The sequence below is a fragment of the Ptiloglossa arizonensis genome, chromosome 9 (genome assembly GCF_051014685.1).
Source record: "Ptiloglossa arizonensis isolate GNS036 chromosome 9, iyPtiAriz1_principal, whole genome shotgun sequence".
NCBI classification, from domain to species: Eukaryota; Metazoa; Arthropoda; class Insecta; order Hymenoptera; family Colletidae; genus Ptiloglossa; species Ptiloglossa arizonensis.
Window position 1 is genome coordinate 20,370,533 of NC_135056.1, and position 18,331 is coordinate 20,388,863.

The 18,331-nt window shown below is 52.6% G+C and overlaps 2 protein-coding genes across 6 annotated transcripts in view; both read right to left on the bottom strand.

Annotated features, from left to right (window-relative positions):
* LOC143151506 (uncharacterized) overlaps window positions 1–3,908 on the bottom strand; it is a 34,338-nt gene extending 30,430 nt beyond the window's left edge. For 3 of the 5 annotated variants that reach the window (XM_076320701.1, XM_076320699.1, XM_076320700.1), the window contains exon 1: window positions 3,143–3,897. In XM_076320701.1, the coding sequence (XP_076176816.1) occupies window positions 3,143–3,518 (376 nt within the window). In that variant the 5' untranslated portion in view covers window positions 3,519–3,897. Of the gene's footprint in view, window positions 1–3,142 lie in introns of all 5 variants that reach the window. The other 2 variants (XM_076320698.1, XM_076320702.1) reach the window with 2 other exon arrangements.
* A 192-nt stretch (window positions 3,909–4,100) lies between these two features.
* LOC143151666 (uncharacterized) overlaps window positions 4,101–18,331 on the bottom strand; it is a 40,164-nt gene continuing 25,933 nt past the window's right edge. The window contains exons 4-5 of the mRNA XM_076321016.1: window positions 7,653–7,706; window positions 4,101–7,486 (exon numbers count right to left, since the gene is read on the bottom strand). Coding sequence (XP_076177131.1) covers window positions 7,106–7,486; window positions 7,653–7,706 — 435 coding nt within the window. The 3' untranslated portion in view covers window positions 4,101–7,105. The remainder of the gene's footprint in view (window positions 7,487–7,652; window positions 7,707–18,331) is intronic.

Here is an 18,331-nt window from a genome sequence, read left to right on the forward strand (position 1 = left end):
ACCGTAACACAGCCTGTAACCGATTTCTCGTACGATCGGTCGTACGACGAATCGTTATCGACTCGTTTCGGCGACGATTCGATCGTTTCGCACGTGTAACGATTATCGTTCCTACGAATCGTAACCCGTGCACGGTTTCCGTAATTTCGAGACGAGAGGATTTTTCGCGCGATCGATACGTCGAACCCGATCGTCGACGGTTTCTCTTTAATCGTGCAAAACTTGCGAGATTAAATATCGGCGAGTTTCTCTTCCGTTACACGCGACTTTTCGATCGGCAGTTGCTTTTTTCTTTCCACGCTTTCACGGCGTATTCACGTTTGTTCCCTCGCGTCGAGAGGGAACGGTATTCGGTGAACGATTACTGAAAATTCTCTAGTTCCTCGTAAGTTTCGACCCGTTGGTAACTCGATACGCGCGTTCGAGTGGCCATTCATTCCACGATTGGCCATGGCCTGGTTTCGCAGTTTCTGTTAATAGCCGTGTGTTCTTGCTCAACAACGCGTAGGTAACCACCTTTCCTCACCAAAATTCACCTCGATGCTCGAGCGTTAAACCGAAGACGATCGCGCTGCTACTACGTACAACGGACAAAGAAGACTCGACTCGGTGATGCTCGTTTCGCGGATTTCCTTCCAGACACGTGTTTCCTTTACGTGGAAAAACGTCGATGTCGGAGAAGGAGAGAAAAAAAAAGAAACAGAAAAAAGAGACGATTTTTTCGCGCGTACTTGACACTCTCCGCGAGTGTGCTTTTCACGCATCAGCGATCAGCGACATCGCTCGAGCGTGAAAAATAACGTTACGCGCGAATCGTTCGTGCCTGGCCGTCCGAAGGCAACGAAACATCTGTTACCGCGTCCACGAGAAGAACCACGAAGCCTCTCCCGGTTTCGTTTTAACGTTTACGTAATCCTCGCTTGCCTAATTCCATTTGGGATCGTCGAGCGGATAATCCGAAATTATACGGTTGCGTGCCACGAACGTGAGCGTCTCGTGTCGTTCCTGTTGATGTTTCTCGGTCGCTGTACGAAACGTCGTTGCTCGACAATCGAACGGAGAACTCGTTCGATTCCGAAAGCTACGATCCGACTCGCGAGCATACGACCCATTTTGCTACGAACATCGGGACGACTTCGTTCGAGAAGTTCCCGGTTGAAACACCCCGCGAACAACGGACTTTACGAAACAATGCCACGCGGAAAATTATACCCGTTATTTACGTCCCGGTTGGAACGAAACGTGGAATAAATTCAAACGCGGATGGATATTCAAAATGGAGATTGACGAGGGACGTCGCGGGGGTGTCTTCTCGTTCTTAAAGGGAACACCGGTTTTCCGATTGTAACAATTCGACGTGTAATTTCTCTTCCAGACCGGAGAAGATTCGTAAACTCGCGTAGAAAATTTACAAAATTACAAGCAGGTTCTTTCTCTGAGAAATTTGTATCGAACGCGACGTATCGTCGAAAAAAAACAACGTTGCTTCGCAGTCGGACAATGTTCATTCCACGCGTTAATAATTGCTGCGCAACCGATCGTCGTCTTTGACGATGACGAATGGAACGTCGCGTCTCGTAAATCGGAGTCGACGAGTTTCCAGGTTAAATGCCAAGAGCAAAGAAACTCGAGGTTAGCGACGATCCCCGTTTTCATCGCGAGCTCGCAGCGTCTCGAAAGCGCGGCTCGAGTTAATTGCTAATCATCCGGCCGATTCGGATATTAACTTACGAGAGCTAATCCAGCCCGGAGTCTCGTAATCTACCGGAGGCTAATGAAAATAAAGAGGTCGTTGGACCCTCTCGGAAACGCAACGTCCCGCGAGTAACGGCGACGAAGTCACGTTCCTACGACGACAATGAATAAAGGGCACTCCGCCGGATTACCCTTTAATAACTCGGCTGCGACCGCGTCCATTATGCCCGTTCTCGTCGCACGGTGGAACGGGAATTTGAGAAGCTGGCTCGCACCGGAAACTTTCACCTTAATTCCCAACCGGCGGCACAAACATTTTAACGCGTTTTCGAAACAACCGTGGCACGCGATCGACGATCACGATTCCAATATAATTACCGTGACCTTTTTTCACCCGATGCAACACCGTCGCCGGAAAGCGACGGAAAGAAAACCGAAAACGCGGGCGTTTTCGAGCTCGACGAACCGTACCGGTTGAAATTCCTTGAAAATTATCGAATCGATCGCGAGGGAGCTGGAGGGGGTTACGCGAACGAACGATTCGCGACGAACGCGAACCGTTTACGTAAATCCGTTTTTCGTGGCACGGCTCGTTTAACCGCGACGTTGTAATCTACGCTCGAGACCTTGAAAACGCGATCCTCGGGCGAAACGTAGCTCCGAAACGGTACCGGTGGTACCGGTCTGGATCGTCGTCGTCGTCGTCGTCGCGGCCACACGATTTTACACAATATTCTCGCGGATTTGGTTCCATCGACGTATCGCGATACGCGCGCCACCGGAGCGAGATATTCCCCGGACCGATTTTCGAGCGCGAAAACTCGCGACGACGCTCTCGAGTCGGTGTTCTCTCTCTCTCTCTCTTTCTCGATGTTCAACTGGTTTCATCGGGTACCGAAATATCCGACTAATTAGCCGGTGAACGATCGGTCGGGTTACGGTCAACCGAATGCACGCCCATTACCGTTAACCGGATAATGGCAATTCACCGGTTAAAACGGTTTTACATAGAACGGGACTAGAAACGCGGTATAAACCGGCCCGTACGATTCGTCCCCAAGTTCTGGGGTTAATTAATCTCCACGGTCCAGCTGCAACGCGAACGAAACGTTGGGATACGTCGAACGATTTACGACCAAGTCCGTGTAAATCGTACGTATGTAAGAACGTTCGCCTCCACCGCGATTAAGTCGAACGTTTCGCGCCGAGTCGTTATTTCCATTTAGGCGTTATCTCCGCGACGCGATAAGCAGAATTCATTAATTAATCGTTCGTGACTCATCGGGCGTATGTACGTCTTCGTGAGCTCGTTGCGTCGATTTCGATATTTCCAACGAGTCTCTCTTTCCAATTATTATTCGCCTCTCGTATCGTGGGGGGAGCGTGCGCGAACAACGGATAAAAGCGAAAACGTTCGTTTGCTCGAACGATGCGAGAAAATACGAACCTTTTGGAAGCGGATCGACGCTGTTTTGCGCGGAGAACTCTCCTAGGCCGAGATTTCGATGTAGTTGGTGGTGGTGGTGATGGTGGTGGTGGTGTTGCTGCTGCTGTTGCTGTTGCTGCTGCTGTTGCTGCTGATGATGATGATTCTGTGGAGGAGGCGATGCCTCCCTGACGCAGCCCATCAGTGTCAGGGCACCTCCGACTCCTCCTCCACCACCCCCGCCGCCGCCCCCGCCACCGGTGGCGGTGCTCGTCGACATCCTGCTGGTCTGAAACACCCCGAAGAACCAGGCCGCGACGTAAGATTCTCTGACACGTTGATACCATGCCGCGAGAAAGGAGTTCTCGGCCCTTTTCCAGCTCTTCCAGCCCTCCATCGTTCCAGTTCCCTCGAACTTGCCGCGATACACAGGTTCGGTATCAGCGGTGTGGTTTCCCGCCGGCACACGGTGCTCCGCGAATCACGAGCGAAACGTACGCGGGTAACTGTGTCGGGACAATTCGGCGATATCGATCCGCGGCACCAGCTGACCTTAGTCTCCGTTCATACCGACCTTGCACAATGCCTCCGGTTGTTCCTGTTCGTCCGTCTGTACGTACGTGCGTGCGTGCGTGCGTGCGTGCGTGCGTGCGTGCGCCGCACCGACCGGTTCTCCACCTCCGAGAAGAACTTTAACGTACCGAATTCGTAGCTCGACCCATTCGTGGCTTTTCAGCCGACAAAGGGGACGATTTACGATCACCGGGACGACCGCGACGATCCGACCGGGGGCTCGGATGTGTTTCGACGGTGAACGGGTTCGCGGTACACGATCGGCGAGAGGGCGAGGGGGACCCTGAATTACCGAGTGAATTCGTCGTTACTTCGTTAACACTGCGTCGTTGTACCACTTTGCGCGATATACGATACGGCTAAGTTCTGTCCTCCATGTCACTTTCTACTTTTCCTTCTCGTCGCCGACGTTTCTCTCCCGAATTCTCTCCTCTCGGAGGGCAAGGTCACTCGTCTCGCCTCTTCACCGGTGGAGAGGGGAAAAAAAAAAGAAAAGGAAAGATCGAAACGAGATACACCCGAAACACCGCGGTTGAAATTCGGTAACTGTTTTAGGGTCGAGGCGAGAAAAGAGGTCGAGGTATTTTTCCGAAAGCAGGGTCGCGGAAGCGATCTCGCGCGCGTCACACACGTCCCTCTGTCCCTTCTGGGACGCGTCACCGTGTTCCTCGTCTGCGGCACACGCTCTCGTCGCGAGACGGTCACCCGATGCAGCGAACCTCTCTCCGCGTCGACGGGCTCCGGTCTGTAGCAATGGGTCAGGAGATGGTCTCCATGGTAACTGCAGCGAGCGAGGGGTGTGCAGGAGAGAGGCGGTATCGCGCATCGATTGCACCCTCGGCTGCCGGACGACCCTGACCTTCGCACAGCTGACGACCACGTCGACTCCGCGTGCAGCGCAGCGGGACGCGCAAGGTTGCCGGGATGGCGAAATTAACGCTGCCGGTTCTCGTTAAGGTATCGTCACCGGCTCGCGTTACACCTCGCTTACTCGGGACCTTTTAAATCCCCTCTGTTACGAACCGCGAGCTCGTATCCGCGTCTTCCTGCCCTCTGTCTCCTCGAGACCGGTCCATATTCATCGCGTTCGACGTTACGCACAGACCGACGAGAAACCATCGCGCGATCATCGGCGAACGAGCGTTGCTTCATCGCTCCGATCGCTCGGTATCGTCTATTTTCTGTTCTATTTCCAACGACGAATCGACGGATTTTTCACGAAACGAACGAACCTCGAAGCGACTCGTTAACGCGTCCAGCGCCGCGCCAATTTCGCGCGACTTTCCACTCGGCACGCGGAGATGGTTATTGCGTTCGTTACACGGGCTTGCGAGACATCGACGCGATTACAAAAATAATTATCGTAAGGAAGACGAGCATCGACGGTGCCCAACGATTTCCCTGTAATTTTTACGGTTCAACGATACCGTGATATATTTTTCAAATGGTCGAAACGGCCCGAGCGGAAAGTAGAACGGTGGCACCGCGGTGATCCACGTGGCACTCGAGACTCGCGCCGCGTCGAGACGGCTCGGACTCTTCGTGTACTTGTTGCGTATCGGTAAGCGTTCGCCATGAGCCGAGAGACAAGCGTCTTCGTTTTCGATCGCGCGTACGCGAGAACGTTTCGCGCTCGTTGAGAAATCACCGTGTCTCCCACGGCTCGAAATTATTACTCGACGAACGATGTTCGTTTCTCGATCGTCGAGGAGAGCGCGTCGTTCCGCGCAGCTTCCTCGTCGTTCGGAGAACCGCTCGATTCGCCGGTACACGATGGAAACTGGCTTTCCCATTTGTAATCGTTGCAACGTTCGCGTAGCGAATCGGTGTCTCCGTGCGAGGAGGAAACGACGGTCGCCTACGTTGCAACGAGTTTGCGAGCGGCCAACGAGGTGAAAGTGCCGGAGGCAGTTTTATGCAAGCGTTCCCGAGCAACGAGCGCTAATCGAGCTAAGTTCGTTGGATAAAGCCGAGAGATACAGCCGACGACCTTGACATAGCTGTCTCTAGTTATCTCGCTGGTGAAACGACGTTGCCCCGCTCCGGTATTAACGTCCCCCGTTCTCGTTAAAGTGCCAACTCGCGTTGGAATTCGGCTCCTCTTTCGCGTTTTAACGCGACTCGAGCGCCCTTTTCGCGCCAGCTGCCTCCGTACGACACGGTGGTTATTCCTCACCGGTGTTCGCGCTACGAGTTCTCTTCCACGTTGAATCTCTCGGCCAACGACTGGCCTCCCACGTAACTTACGTCGATGACATTTCTCGGTAATTCGGTTCGCGAAGGTCTCGAGTACTCCTCGAAACTCCGCGTGGTCGTCGGGAGCTCGTTCGAGAGTCATCTTTGTTCTTGGGGTTCGTCGATCGTCGATGACTTTTATCTGTTCGATTCTCGGACGCTCCGCGAGTTTATTTCACCGTCGATACGCATTGAACGATACGCGTACGTCGATCGTCGATGACTTTTATTCGTTCGATTCTCGGACGCTCCTCGAGTTTATTTCGCCGCCGATACGCGCGTACGTCGATCCTTGCAAACTTTTTATACGACGCTCGCGTTTCCATCGACGATGCTCTTTTATCGAACTCGCGGGCCTTGTTCCACGCTCGACGGAACGGTTCGTCTCGTAGAGGCTGACAGAGTCGGGAATTGTTTTTTATTAATCCCTGACGCAACTTTCACGGCGCCTTCGGCGTCCAGAATAAACCGCGTCGAACCGTCCATTAAAACATCGCGCGTAACGTCGTTCTCGGGGATTAATCCTCGTCGCGTACACGCGGAGCGGAGCGGACGATGGGACACGAGCGCCTCAATTAACGCCGCTTTGGACAAGTCCTCTCCTCCTCCCTCACCCCCTCTTGTTCGAGGAGAAAGCGCGTTCACGGTTTTACGATACGTCGAGGTTTAATTGTCCTACGGATGACTCGATCCTCGAACTCGAAAAGTGAAACGCTCGTTCATCGACGCGCTCGACACCGCGATACTCGAATTTACTTTTACTATTACGATATCTCCCCGTTTCCCGTTCCTCCTCCTCTCGTCTTCCTCTTCGTATCGGGCCTGGTTTTCCATCGACGAGACGCTGAAAACGCGTTAACCACGATCGATCGACCGGGACACCAACGATCGAAAGATCGACGCGTCGATCGTGGAATTCGACGACTCGCTCGTCGAACGACCGTGGATTGCACACTTCCGGTTCTCTCGAACAATTACAGCCGTTTACAACGAGGCATCGATTCTCTCGTGGCTCGAGTATCCAGGAACGAACGTCCCGATGCGAAGCACCGTCCTTCTCGGATGCTCTTTACGTCCATCGGGACACAATGTACCTGTTACGTTACGTTTTTTTTTTTTTCTTTTTTTTTTCCATCCGTCTCTTTTGTCTCTTCGGACCCCTCGACGGACGAACAATCACGCGAGACTTTGGATAAACGTAAATCGATATTCGGTCGGTCCGATTGCTCGTGACCGATGTACTCGATGACGCAACGCGCGATTACGGTCGCTCGATAGAGATTCCCGCTTCGCGAGGAATCGCGTTGCGTAAATTTTATCGTCGATTGAAGCGTCCACGCGAACGATTACGTCGAGAATGTTTTCGAAAAATCGTGGACGCGCGTGCCGTGGATATTTTTCGTTCGCGAATCGGATGTACAGTCGAACGGGGACCGTTCTCGATTTCCTCCAACGCTTTCGAGCGATTCGAACCGTCTTCGAAAGTTTTACGTTTCGGGTTGTATTTACGAACAACTCGAAACGCCCCGAGACTAACACCGTTAGACCATCGAAACGCTGTAAACACGACCAAAGTGAACGTTGAGTCCGTTTCAAGAGCACCGAACAAAATCCAACCGAACCGTGACCGTACCGAGATCGTGCTACTCCGGTACGAATAAAGTCCGGTAAAGCGGGATAAAATCGACGAAACTTCGTTACATATTAAATACAGGGTGCTCACCTTAAATAGGAACCGACATGATAGATGTGGTTCGTGTTGCCGTGCCCCGAATATCTGCGAACAAAAAACAGAGAGATCAATCGTAGACGCGATCGACAACATCCGCGATCGGAGCGTGCAAGATTTTAACCGCTCGAGGTCCCGCTCTTGGACCTTGCACGGTGTTCGATATCTGCATCGATCGCTCGACGAAACGTGATCGAGTTGTTCGTTTCGCAGGGACACGATCCTCGAAAAAGCTGCGCAAACTATCCGACGATAAAACACGTAGAAAGACGCGACAGTGCACACCGTTGGCGCGCAGGATACGCGAAAATTGCACCGTCTACTCGCCTCGAGAATCTCGTTTGATTTACGTAACGCCGCGATAGGGTCGAGGGAAGCTTCCGCGTGAATTTATGCCCAGGTTTCGGTGAACATTTCGGTGAACGCGACTCCGAAGAGCACTCGTGTCGGTCGAACGACTCCGACGTACGACCTAGGTGCTCTTTCTAATCCCGGTGAAGCTCATCGTTTCGCGAAATCGTGTTTCCTGTTAGATCGGAGGGCGCCTCGGGGCCGCCTGGCTCTGGTTTTTCGACGCGTTTACGTGGAAATCGTTTCGAAAAAGAAGCAACGAACGACGAGCGGAAAACATCGTCGAGAGCAGCCAGCCGGCGCTCGCACGCCTAATGAATGGATCGCGACGAGTGATCTATTCCGCGTCCTAGGATCCTCGTGGATCTCGGCCCGCCACGCCCGGACGCGACAGAATTTCAACCGTCTATTTATAAAGAGTGAACGAACGGCGTGGAAGCAGCCGGCACGAAACGCGCATCGGGTCAGAACGCTCGCGCGAGTCTCGCCGCGCGATATGCACGCGCGTACGCCGCTGCTGATCCGGTTAATTCTGGGGTGGCGAAAAAAAACAAAACGGGGGAGGAGAGAGGGGAGAAAAAAAAAACAAACAAACAGGGAGACCGCGAGCCGTAATTTGCGTCCGTGGATCTCGTGTTCGCGGACGGTGCTGGCTATAAATACGCTCTCGCTTCTCCGCGAAACGAAAAACCGGACACGCGAACACCGTCCGCGATGAAACGCAATATTTGCGAGCGGTCGGCTTTTACGACCGGGGACAACTTTGTTTTCGGCTCGCGGAACGACTTTTGTCCGCGCTGGAACGAATTCCCGAGCAACGAGGAAGCCGCGCGTTCCGCGAACAACGCTCGAGAATCGCGAGAGCATCGATGCTTCGACGATCGTCGAACGCTCCGACTAACGTAAATTTCTCTCTATTTTGAAAATCCAACAACGCTACTTCGTTGTTATAAAGTAACGAAGTGTTAAATATCACCTGCGTACACTCAAAGAATGAAAATCCTCGGACTTGCGTTTCCACGACACGACGATTTTGACCGCTCCCGTTTGTCGAGTATCCACGTTTCCACGTTCGTGGAATTAATATCGACGAATGTCCCGCGCCTGGTTCACGTTTTCCCGACCGAGTCTAAAAGAGAAGCTACGAGAAACGATGACGCACACGCGTCAGGGGTACTCCCGGAAGTAGCGAAGAGGAGGGCGCCTCGTTTCGTGCATTTCTCTTTCTCGAAGGGACTTTCCGGGACAGCTAGCTGTTGCTTATTTAAGAAACGTCTGCTCTGAAACGAGTACCGTCGTGTGTATTTTCGTCCCGCCGTACGAAACCGAGGTAGAAAATAGTAGCCACCGCTCCGTTACGCTCGGAGGCCCTTTCGATCGAAGCGAGGAGCTATCGTACAACCCTCTCCCGGCCTCTTTATCTTCGAGTCATCGTCCACGCTCTCCCTCTCGCCCGAGAATCGATCGTTTCTTTCCAAAGGAAATTTCTCGCTCGAAGATCCTCCTCCGTGTTAAGAGAAACATCGATTTTCTCAATTTGAGATACTCTACGATCTAATGTTTCAAATGCGCGGGAAACACCGAGCCGAAGTTCGAAATATTAACCAAGACGGAACGTTTATTCGCGGAGCTTGACCCACTGAGCGACGTTAAAGCGCTCCGCTTCTTAAACTTTAAACGCATCGTTCGCGGAACGAGTTTCTTCAAATTTACGGACAACGTTTCACGTAGATCTCTCGTTGGATCGATACGAAATTCGAACCGTACTTGGTACTCGAAAAACAAAATATTCAAAGATCGAATTCGAGTCTCGATGCACGATGCATCGCGATTCGGTCGGTTATCGGAAGACGCGAGTTTCGACGGCGAACACGAACTCGAGGAATTTTAATAACCGGAATTTCGAGCCGTTTTATCTCGCGAAACGTATCCGGCGAATTGCATCGACGGATTACAGCAATATCGTGACGAATCGCCAACGAAATCAACGTATCGAATCACCTTCCACAGGGCGGGAGTAACGGAGGAGAGGCTCCCAGGAACAATACTGCATCGCGTAATTACCGAACGGGGTGGGTAGAATTTCGAGGCTCGAGGCCCCCGTTGATCCCTTTCCAAACGGGTAGGGAAAAGGAACGCATCGGGAAATGAGAAAGGTTCGGTGGGTGTGGAGCAATTGCTTCCTGGTTTTTCACGGGTATTCGTGATTATTCGCCGGAAGGAAACAAAAGGAGAGGCAATACCGGAGCGTGTTCTCCTCGTCCGCGGCGCGCTCGTGTGCTCCTCCAGCGTGAATCCTCCTCTTGTCTCGCTAGAACGGCTGACATATTTCTTTCACCGGGAAACAGAGACCAGGAAAACGAGAAGTCTGGACCGAGTCTGTACCCATTCTTTCTCGACTTTTCTAGCCCAGGAGCACACCGGTCGTTACCGAGCCCGCCATTGTCCGGATGCATTTTCGCGATGCACGCGACAGCGCAGGCTGAAACGCGGCTTAATTGCGTCTATCGTTTCCAAAGCGAAACGAATTAACCGTATTCGAGACCGGACGATCGCGAGCAATTTATCTTGGAATTGTTTCTTTTTTTTTCCCTCCCCAACGATGTATCGCGTACGTCGCCCAACCGTTCCATTTGCTTCGTCCGCGACTGGAAACCATTATCGCGTCCTCTTCTCTCGCGACAAACGAAAACTAAATTCGTTCACGGAGGACAGAGAAAGTGAACACGAGGTAAATTCCAGGACAAATAAAACGCGTAGATAGCAAGAATTGCGACGAAACCTCAACGGTCCCGATAATGCGTCGTTTCACGGAACCAAGGCCCCCGACAAAAATACAAGACCTTGGTTCTTCAGCGCGTTCTCGGTTCCCGACCCTCCTTTTCATCGCGGCGAATTTCCTCCCGCGTGGTCGGAGATTTGCAGAAAGCAGCGCGCCGGTGTGTAACGGAGAAAAATGACTCACCGGCCGATTCCAGAGACGCACGGAGCGGAGACGTAATCCTCGCGCGCGTTTCACGCGTCCCGAGAAAGAGTCGTTTCGGAAAATCGAGCGACGACGACAACGCTCGGCCGCCGGCTCCGTACGCCGCGTGTAATTCGATGCCCCCGGGGAGCCACGGGGAACGAACGTGGGGCGGACGACGATAAGAGCAAATTAAATTAGAGATCCCGCTATCGTCTTCGAGCACGGGAAGCACGTATTCGGCGCTGCGCTTTTACTTCGACCGATGCGGTGCCGTTCGTTGACCTCCGATCGAACACGACCACGTCCGCGAGAAGAATTATTTTCCAGATCGTATTGCCACCGACAGACGATGAACGCGCTGAAACGCCGCAGTCCACCGAAACGAAAGTAAATCCGAGAAGAAATCGTAACGCGCTCGAGGATTCAACGAGCGTCGATGAATCGCCGGAACGCTCGACTCTCTTGCACCTTTAACGAAATAACAACCAGACGAATCGCTCGCTTCGAAATTCATTGCAACGATTATACCGCGATGCGTTGCCACCTGGACGGACGCGACGCGCTTCCAATTTAACATCATAGCGCGACACATTTTCTCCTCCTTGGTTTTAACCAACCAATTCGTGCGTTCGACCGCCCACGCGAACAGACTCGTCTCGAAGACCCACGATCTCGCGTAAATTCGCTCCAGCCACTTACGATACATCAAATTCGTTCAGCACGGGGAATCTCCACGAATCGAGATTTCGAAAAATTCGCGCGTTTCTTTGTCGTTCGAGTTCTTCTCTCTAGTTTCGCAATTTCGTACGCGACCCCGCGACGCTTCGTTGGTATCGTTGAAAACTGTCCTGACCCAGTGACATAATACGCGCAACGTAATACGACGAATCGACTTCTTCCTCCGCGTCGGAAAATTCCGCCTCGAACGCATCGAACGTCGAGGTCGAAGCAATTAACGACCGCGGGCCCACGGTTGTGTCCCAACGCTCGACGGATCGTTTCTGAAACGATTCGCTCGCGTATAAAGGAAACGACCGCTCGGTCCCGTGAGTCACGTTTATTGTCCATCGTTTAGCAACCCACCGTGCCTTTCTCCGGCCGAATTAACAGCTCCCCGGTCTTTTCGTCGTCCGGAAAGACAACGAACCACGATGGACGAACGCGTCGCGGCGGAAGATACCGATAATCTCTCGTCGGTGGAAACGCGTTCGAATCGCGCGCGAGACGAGGACGAAACACGCTTCGATCGGAGAACGTTTCGACGAACGACCGTTGGCGAAAATAATTGCAACGGGCAACGTTCTCTGGTCGCGTTCGAACGAATTTATGTACTCGATACACTTGACGGGTTCACGGTCCGTGGTTGTAATTCTCGTGGCGATAAACACCTTCTTTTTTCCGAACAATACGCATTATTATTATCCCGGACGATAATACGTCGTGCGTATTAACCGTACGATATCCCCGTTGAACTCTTAACCGTTGACTCTTCGAAGCGCGTAGAGAAACGATAGTAGAAACGAAAAGAAAAAAGAAAGTATCAGCGTTGGAATAATTTTCGAATTTCGACGATTCGATGACCGTTACTCGTCGCGAGGCATCGGGATCGTTTCTCGAGAGTCCACGGAATTTTCGTCGTCACGAATCGGCGTCGAATGACTCACCGACACCGCGTGTGTCACTTTTGCCCCCGCAACACGCCTAGGCGTCGACTATCGGGACCGTCTCGAGTTATCGCGGCTCGCTACGCGTCCTTTGTATCGATCAACGAAAATTAGATCCTCCTTCCCGCTCGGTGTCACCGATATAAAAGAGGCGCGAGGCCTTTCTCGGGTTAACGAGAAAATGGTCGCGGAAATTGGATCGACGTCCCGGGTAGTAGCGGCCCGACGCGAAATTGTTTCCTCGTACACCCGTAGTCCTCGATGCAATGAAATTCGTGACGCGCGGGGAACACGTAACCGAGCTGAATTTACAGAGGAACGCACCCACCCTCTCTCTCTGCCTAGGCTACGCTTTCTCCGGGACCGTTCGAACGCTCGAGCTTCACCGATTCGCTCGAACCGAGTATCTCGAGCCGATTACCACCGATGCTGATCTCCTAGACCTGGAACACGTGTTACTGTTACTTTCGTACAGCCTCGTTAGATACTCGTAACGACGCGTCTGACCCGTCCGAGTGTTTGCGAGTTGCTTCGCCTCGGAACGAATCCGAGAAAAAATTCGAAACTCGCGGTCGGGAGGTTCGCGCGACCCTCGAACGCGATTCACCGCGAGTCTGGTTCTCGGTCGATTGGATGGGAATTTGTCGACAAGTCTCGCAAATACGCGTTACGCAAACTCGCCGGACTGTTTGCATCTTACGTTACGATGCACCGCGGTACGTGTGACTATCGACGTATGCACCTGTGCAAATTTGTTCGCTGCGGGGGGAAGCCACGGTCTTTTGATCGATGCGCAATTACTGGAGACAAAGTAGCGCAAAGAAACGAAACTATGCGGAAACTTACCGAATGCGGACCAGGGTCGCGCTAAGCGTCGCGGTACGCTTCTTTGGGTCGCTTTCAATGAGTACAACGTTTACAAATATCGCGACGATGATCGATACGATGGTAAATGCATCGAGTATTGGGGTATGTAAGTATCTTTCAATGAGTAGAACGTTTACAAATATCGCGACGATGATCGATACGATGGTAAATGCATCGAGTATTGGCGTATGTAAGTATTTAGGTGTAAAAATTCCAGCAGTGCTCCGTCGGATCACCACTGTCCCTTTTCGATACGAACGATATAACGCCTAGCAGGACACCGAGAACAGAGTGGATCGTCACCCGCGCGATGAGTCACTCGAACGGGTGGAAAAACGCTGGCGGATTAGGCGTTATATTTCCATTAGTCACGGATCGATGTTCGTCGAGCGAAGTCTCTCAGACCCTATAAAACCCAGGGTGTGGTTATGGTTCGTAGTCCTCGAGTGTTCGTCTCGGTACGGTTCTCCGCGGAAGAGAAAGAGGACGAACCGAGACGAACCGAGACGAATCGGGCGATCGAGCAGCTTCGATAACGAAAAGCTTTGGAAGAAGGAAGAGACTCGGGTCGGTTCGTTCCCGGTCGAAGGCCGTTAAAAGGAATATCTTGCTCGTTCTCTAACGAGCCCGCTAATTACTCGCCCCTTAACGAATAGAAAAACTCGCGAGGTTTCCTTCGGGGCGCGTCTTCCGTTTTCGCGGCGTTCCCTAATGGATCTCGCTCGTAGACGATGCGTTCCGCGTCGAAAAGGAAAAGGTCTTCTGGTGGAACGCGAGGCCGAGCCGCGACGAATCGGCGGGATTGCCGCGAGGACGAGCCGACGCGACGATGAAAATGGAAAACGAGGACTCGGTCTCGCGGGGAAGACGCTGCGGTCGAGGAAAGTGCGCCCCGGAACCTGCAACGAATAATCATCGTCGATCATCGCCGCGACGCCCGGCGCGGGCAAAAACCGTGCGAGATCCTCGAGCGAAAGTGCTGTAACGGTCTGCATTCGGAACGAGGCGAAAGAACCCGCGCGTCCGCCATTAGCCTCGGGACTAACGGTACTTAAATGGCTGGAATTATCGGGACCTCCGATCGATCGAGGCGAAAGAGGCGTTTCGCCTTCGCGGTCCGTGCTACGTCGCACGATCATCTACTCGAGAATCGTCGAAACACCGATCTCCGCGCCAATACAGACACGTTGGACGAGCAACCGGGAAAATCCCTCGCTCGTGGAACGATAAGGCACGCGCGAACACGGAAAACGAACCGGTGCAGCATCGTTGCTTGGTTGCAGTTGCAGTTGCAGGTTTTTCTCGGTTCGTGTCAGCCGCGTAGCGCGTACGTGGACCGTGTCGCGCGAAAAAGCCGGCTCTCGTGGTTCCCGACCTTTCCACCGAGGGTCGATGACACTCGTTAAAGGGACACCGGCCACGCGGCGCGTTTCCACCACCGCGGGGGACACCACGCGGATGAAAAGCCCCGCTAAAAAACACGGCACGGTTACCGCCGCGTACGCGCCCCCACGGATCCATTCAAATATCGTGCAATTGTCTCGAACCGACGACCTTTTCCTTTCTTTTTTCTTTTTTCATTTTTCTTCCTTCTTCTTCTTCTTTTTTTTTCTCTCGCGCGCTGACCTCGCTATCCGCGCGTCGAGATAACCGCGAGCGACAGCGATTACTTTTCGACGAAAACACATCGCGTTCGAAACGCGTACCGGTGTTGAAAATTGTTTTCGATTCTTTTGTTCGTTTCGCGTGTTTATCGCGCGAACGCGAAGTGTACTCGCGATTAAAATGTAGACGACGCGTTTGTAATTGAATTTCGCGACCTCGAGGTTTCGTCAATATTTGTAAAAGTGAATTATACTTTTCTTATCCCCGTGGAGAGTAACGAAGGTGAACTCGAGTGTCCTCGTTCGCGGTGTTCGCTCTGTACCGTCCTACGGAGCGAAGACTTTGTTCCTGAATCGCTTCGTGAGTATCACCCGGTGCATCCGCAACGGGCGATGATAAGGCTCGATTCGCGAACGAACTGTACGGGAATATTCAACGACGGAAAGAAACGGTTGCGAAAAGCGTTTTCGCGATGGACGAAAGGAAGTATGGATCGAACGATCGATCGAGATGGGTACGGTGGTTCTCGAAGACGCCCGGTGGCCCAGAAAATCACCGTTAAAAGATTTTATTGCGAGGGATCCTGGGCTAGCTCGGTGGATTTTTCTGTCTCTCGGGCGCCGCGCGGTGCAGCTCGCCGTCAAAGTGCATCGGAACGGATTGTCGGCGGAACGAGCGGCCCGAAGCGGTCGCGGCTACCGACGAGTTCGTATTCCCACGCGATGGAACCGAGTTGCACGCCGGTGCATACCGTGTCTAACGGGTGACCCGGAAGTCCATCGATCGTAGATCGAACGAGAATCGACGAAAACGGGGACTCCCGGTCGATCGATCCTCGAACTCCTCGCCATTCGTCGGACGACCGCGAACCACGCGTAACGATCGTTTCGCGTTACGGTACTTTCGAAGCTGGCTAGCAAACCGCGAATCACAACCGTTCGATTTTATCCATCTTCGTACGAAACGCCCCCGCGATTAAACGCGCTCGTTTTCCACTATTTATACGCAACCGTCTCCGTACCGCGCGTTAAGAAACGACACAGCACGGACGTAAATTGCGAGCCACCCGTTACAACCACGGACCGGAGAGACCCGCGGAATGTGCGATAAATAATACATGAAATTATTCCGTCGTCGGTTCGTCCGCGAGACGTGCCCCGCGAATGGCTTTTCTACGCTCGTTTGCGGCGGAACGATCGACCGTACCGACGTCGCGGCGTCTTTAACGAGGAATCGCGAAACCGTCTTCCCGACGGTAACGGTGGACGAGCCTCTTTGACAATTTCCCACGTTTTTCAGCTTCCGCGTCTCTCCCCTAGCTCGCGGAGAACCTTTCCTCCGCGCGAGCGAGCGGGCGCGCGAGAAAAAACGAGTTACGCAACCGAGCGCGATCGTAACGCGAACGAAAGAAACCGCTCGAGAAAACGATCGGTGGTCGCGAACAATCTCGATCTCCGAGAAACGATCGTTCGATCGATCCTCCGGGCGCGAACAGTTGGTTGTTATCGCGGATTGGAAAAGAACGCTCGCCAATCGAATAGAATCGAACGAACGCTTTCGTCGACATTTTTCTTCTTCCATTTTCTTTTATATAGCTCGAGCTTCCACTCGTTGCTGCTCTGTGCTAATTTCGTTTAAACGTTTCAAACGATTCAATACGTAGGGAAATTTTCTTTCTTCTCTCCCTTTTGCTCTTCTTTCTTTATCGTATTCATATTTGGTCTCGATTCCTTTTTCTTTCTATAGGACTTCGACGGTCATCGAGTCTACATCGATTGCCAAATTACAAACACTTGCTTTTCTTTCTTTATTGTATTCACATACTTCGTCTCGATTCCTTTTTTTTCTATAGGACTTCAACGGTCATCGACGTCTACGTCGATCGCCAAATTACGAACACTTGCTTCTCTTTCTTCATCGTATTCATATTTCATCTCGATTCCTCTTTCTTTCTATAGGACTTCGACGGTCATCGACGTCTACGTCGATCGCCAAATTACGAACACTTGCTTCTCTTTCTTCATCGTATTCATATTTCATCTCGATTCCTCTTTCTTTCTATAGGACTTCGACGGTCATCGACGTCTCCGTCGATCGCCAAATTACGAACTCTTCCGCGAGATAACTAAACTGGAACGCACACGCGACGATGCTCGCGAAGACGGTCCTCGTCCGATCTTCTCGCCTTTGGTTTATCGCGCCGAGATTGTTCGCGATTTCTCCAAAGAGAAGCTCGTTACTTTCCTTGGTCTTATCTCGCCTACGAGAGCGAATCGAAGTCGCTGTTTACGATCGTACGGTCGCGTTCTCGATCAAAATCATCGTACCCACCGTTCTCTTCGAGCGATACGAGCGTTACCGGCGAGACGAAACGGAGAACCGAGCTTCTCGGATCGTTCTCCGTTTCCAATTTTCGTTTCGCCCCGGGAGGAAAGTTCGTGGTTGGTGTTGGTCGCGAGGCGTCGGATCGCGAAGTAAATTTCCACGGAGTTCCTCCGACCTGTGAGACGGAAGGAAGAGGAGCCGGGAAACACGATGCAACACTCGAGGAGCAAAGTTAAGCGCATAAAATGTGGGTCGAGCGAGCAATATCTTACGAACGAAATGCTCGTCGACCTCGAAACTTTTTCCACGGGCCGGTGCGCGCGCGTCTGCCCGCCTCGCGTTCCCGCGACCGTTTCCAAGTTCAACGTATCGTTGCCTCGTCGAGTTCGCGAGTTTCTCCGGGGAAACCGCCCACGGAATGTAAATTGCCGCGTTCCACGAGATTCGGGGACTTTCGCGCGACCTTCCGACTTTGTCCTCGAACCGTCTCCCGAAACGCACGAAATCCTCGCGTTCCGCCTCGGTATTTTACGAATCAGGCTCGCGGAGATCGAGAAGAAAGCAACGTTTCCACCGTATCGCGTGTTTTTCGATCGAGTGCGCGTCACGCGTTCTTCGATTTCCGTAAATTGGTAACGACGAGTTTCGAGACGCGGCGAGAGAACCGTGAAAAGGAACAACGGGAGCGGAGGGAATTTTCTACCGCGAGAACTCTCGAGATGCGTCGGTCCGGGTGATAATGTTTTATCGATGAAATGCCAGTTGCCTCGAGAAGCTTTCGCCTACCCGTCGGATCGGAGGGAAACGAGACGCGATAGGTGCAGCGCGTGTTTGCGTAACAAGGATCTACGTCGAGGTTCTAGCGGGTCGCGGTCGTAAGTTACACGGTGCTT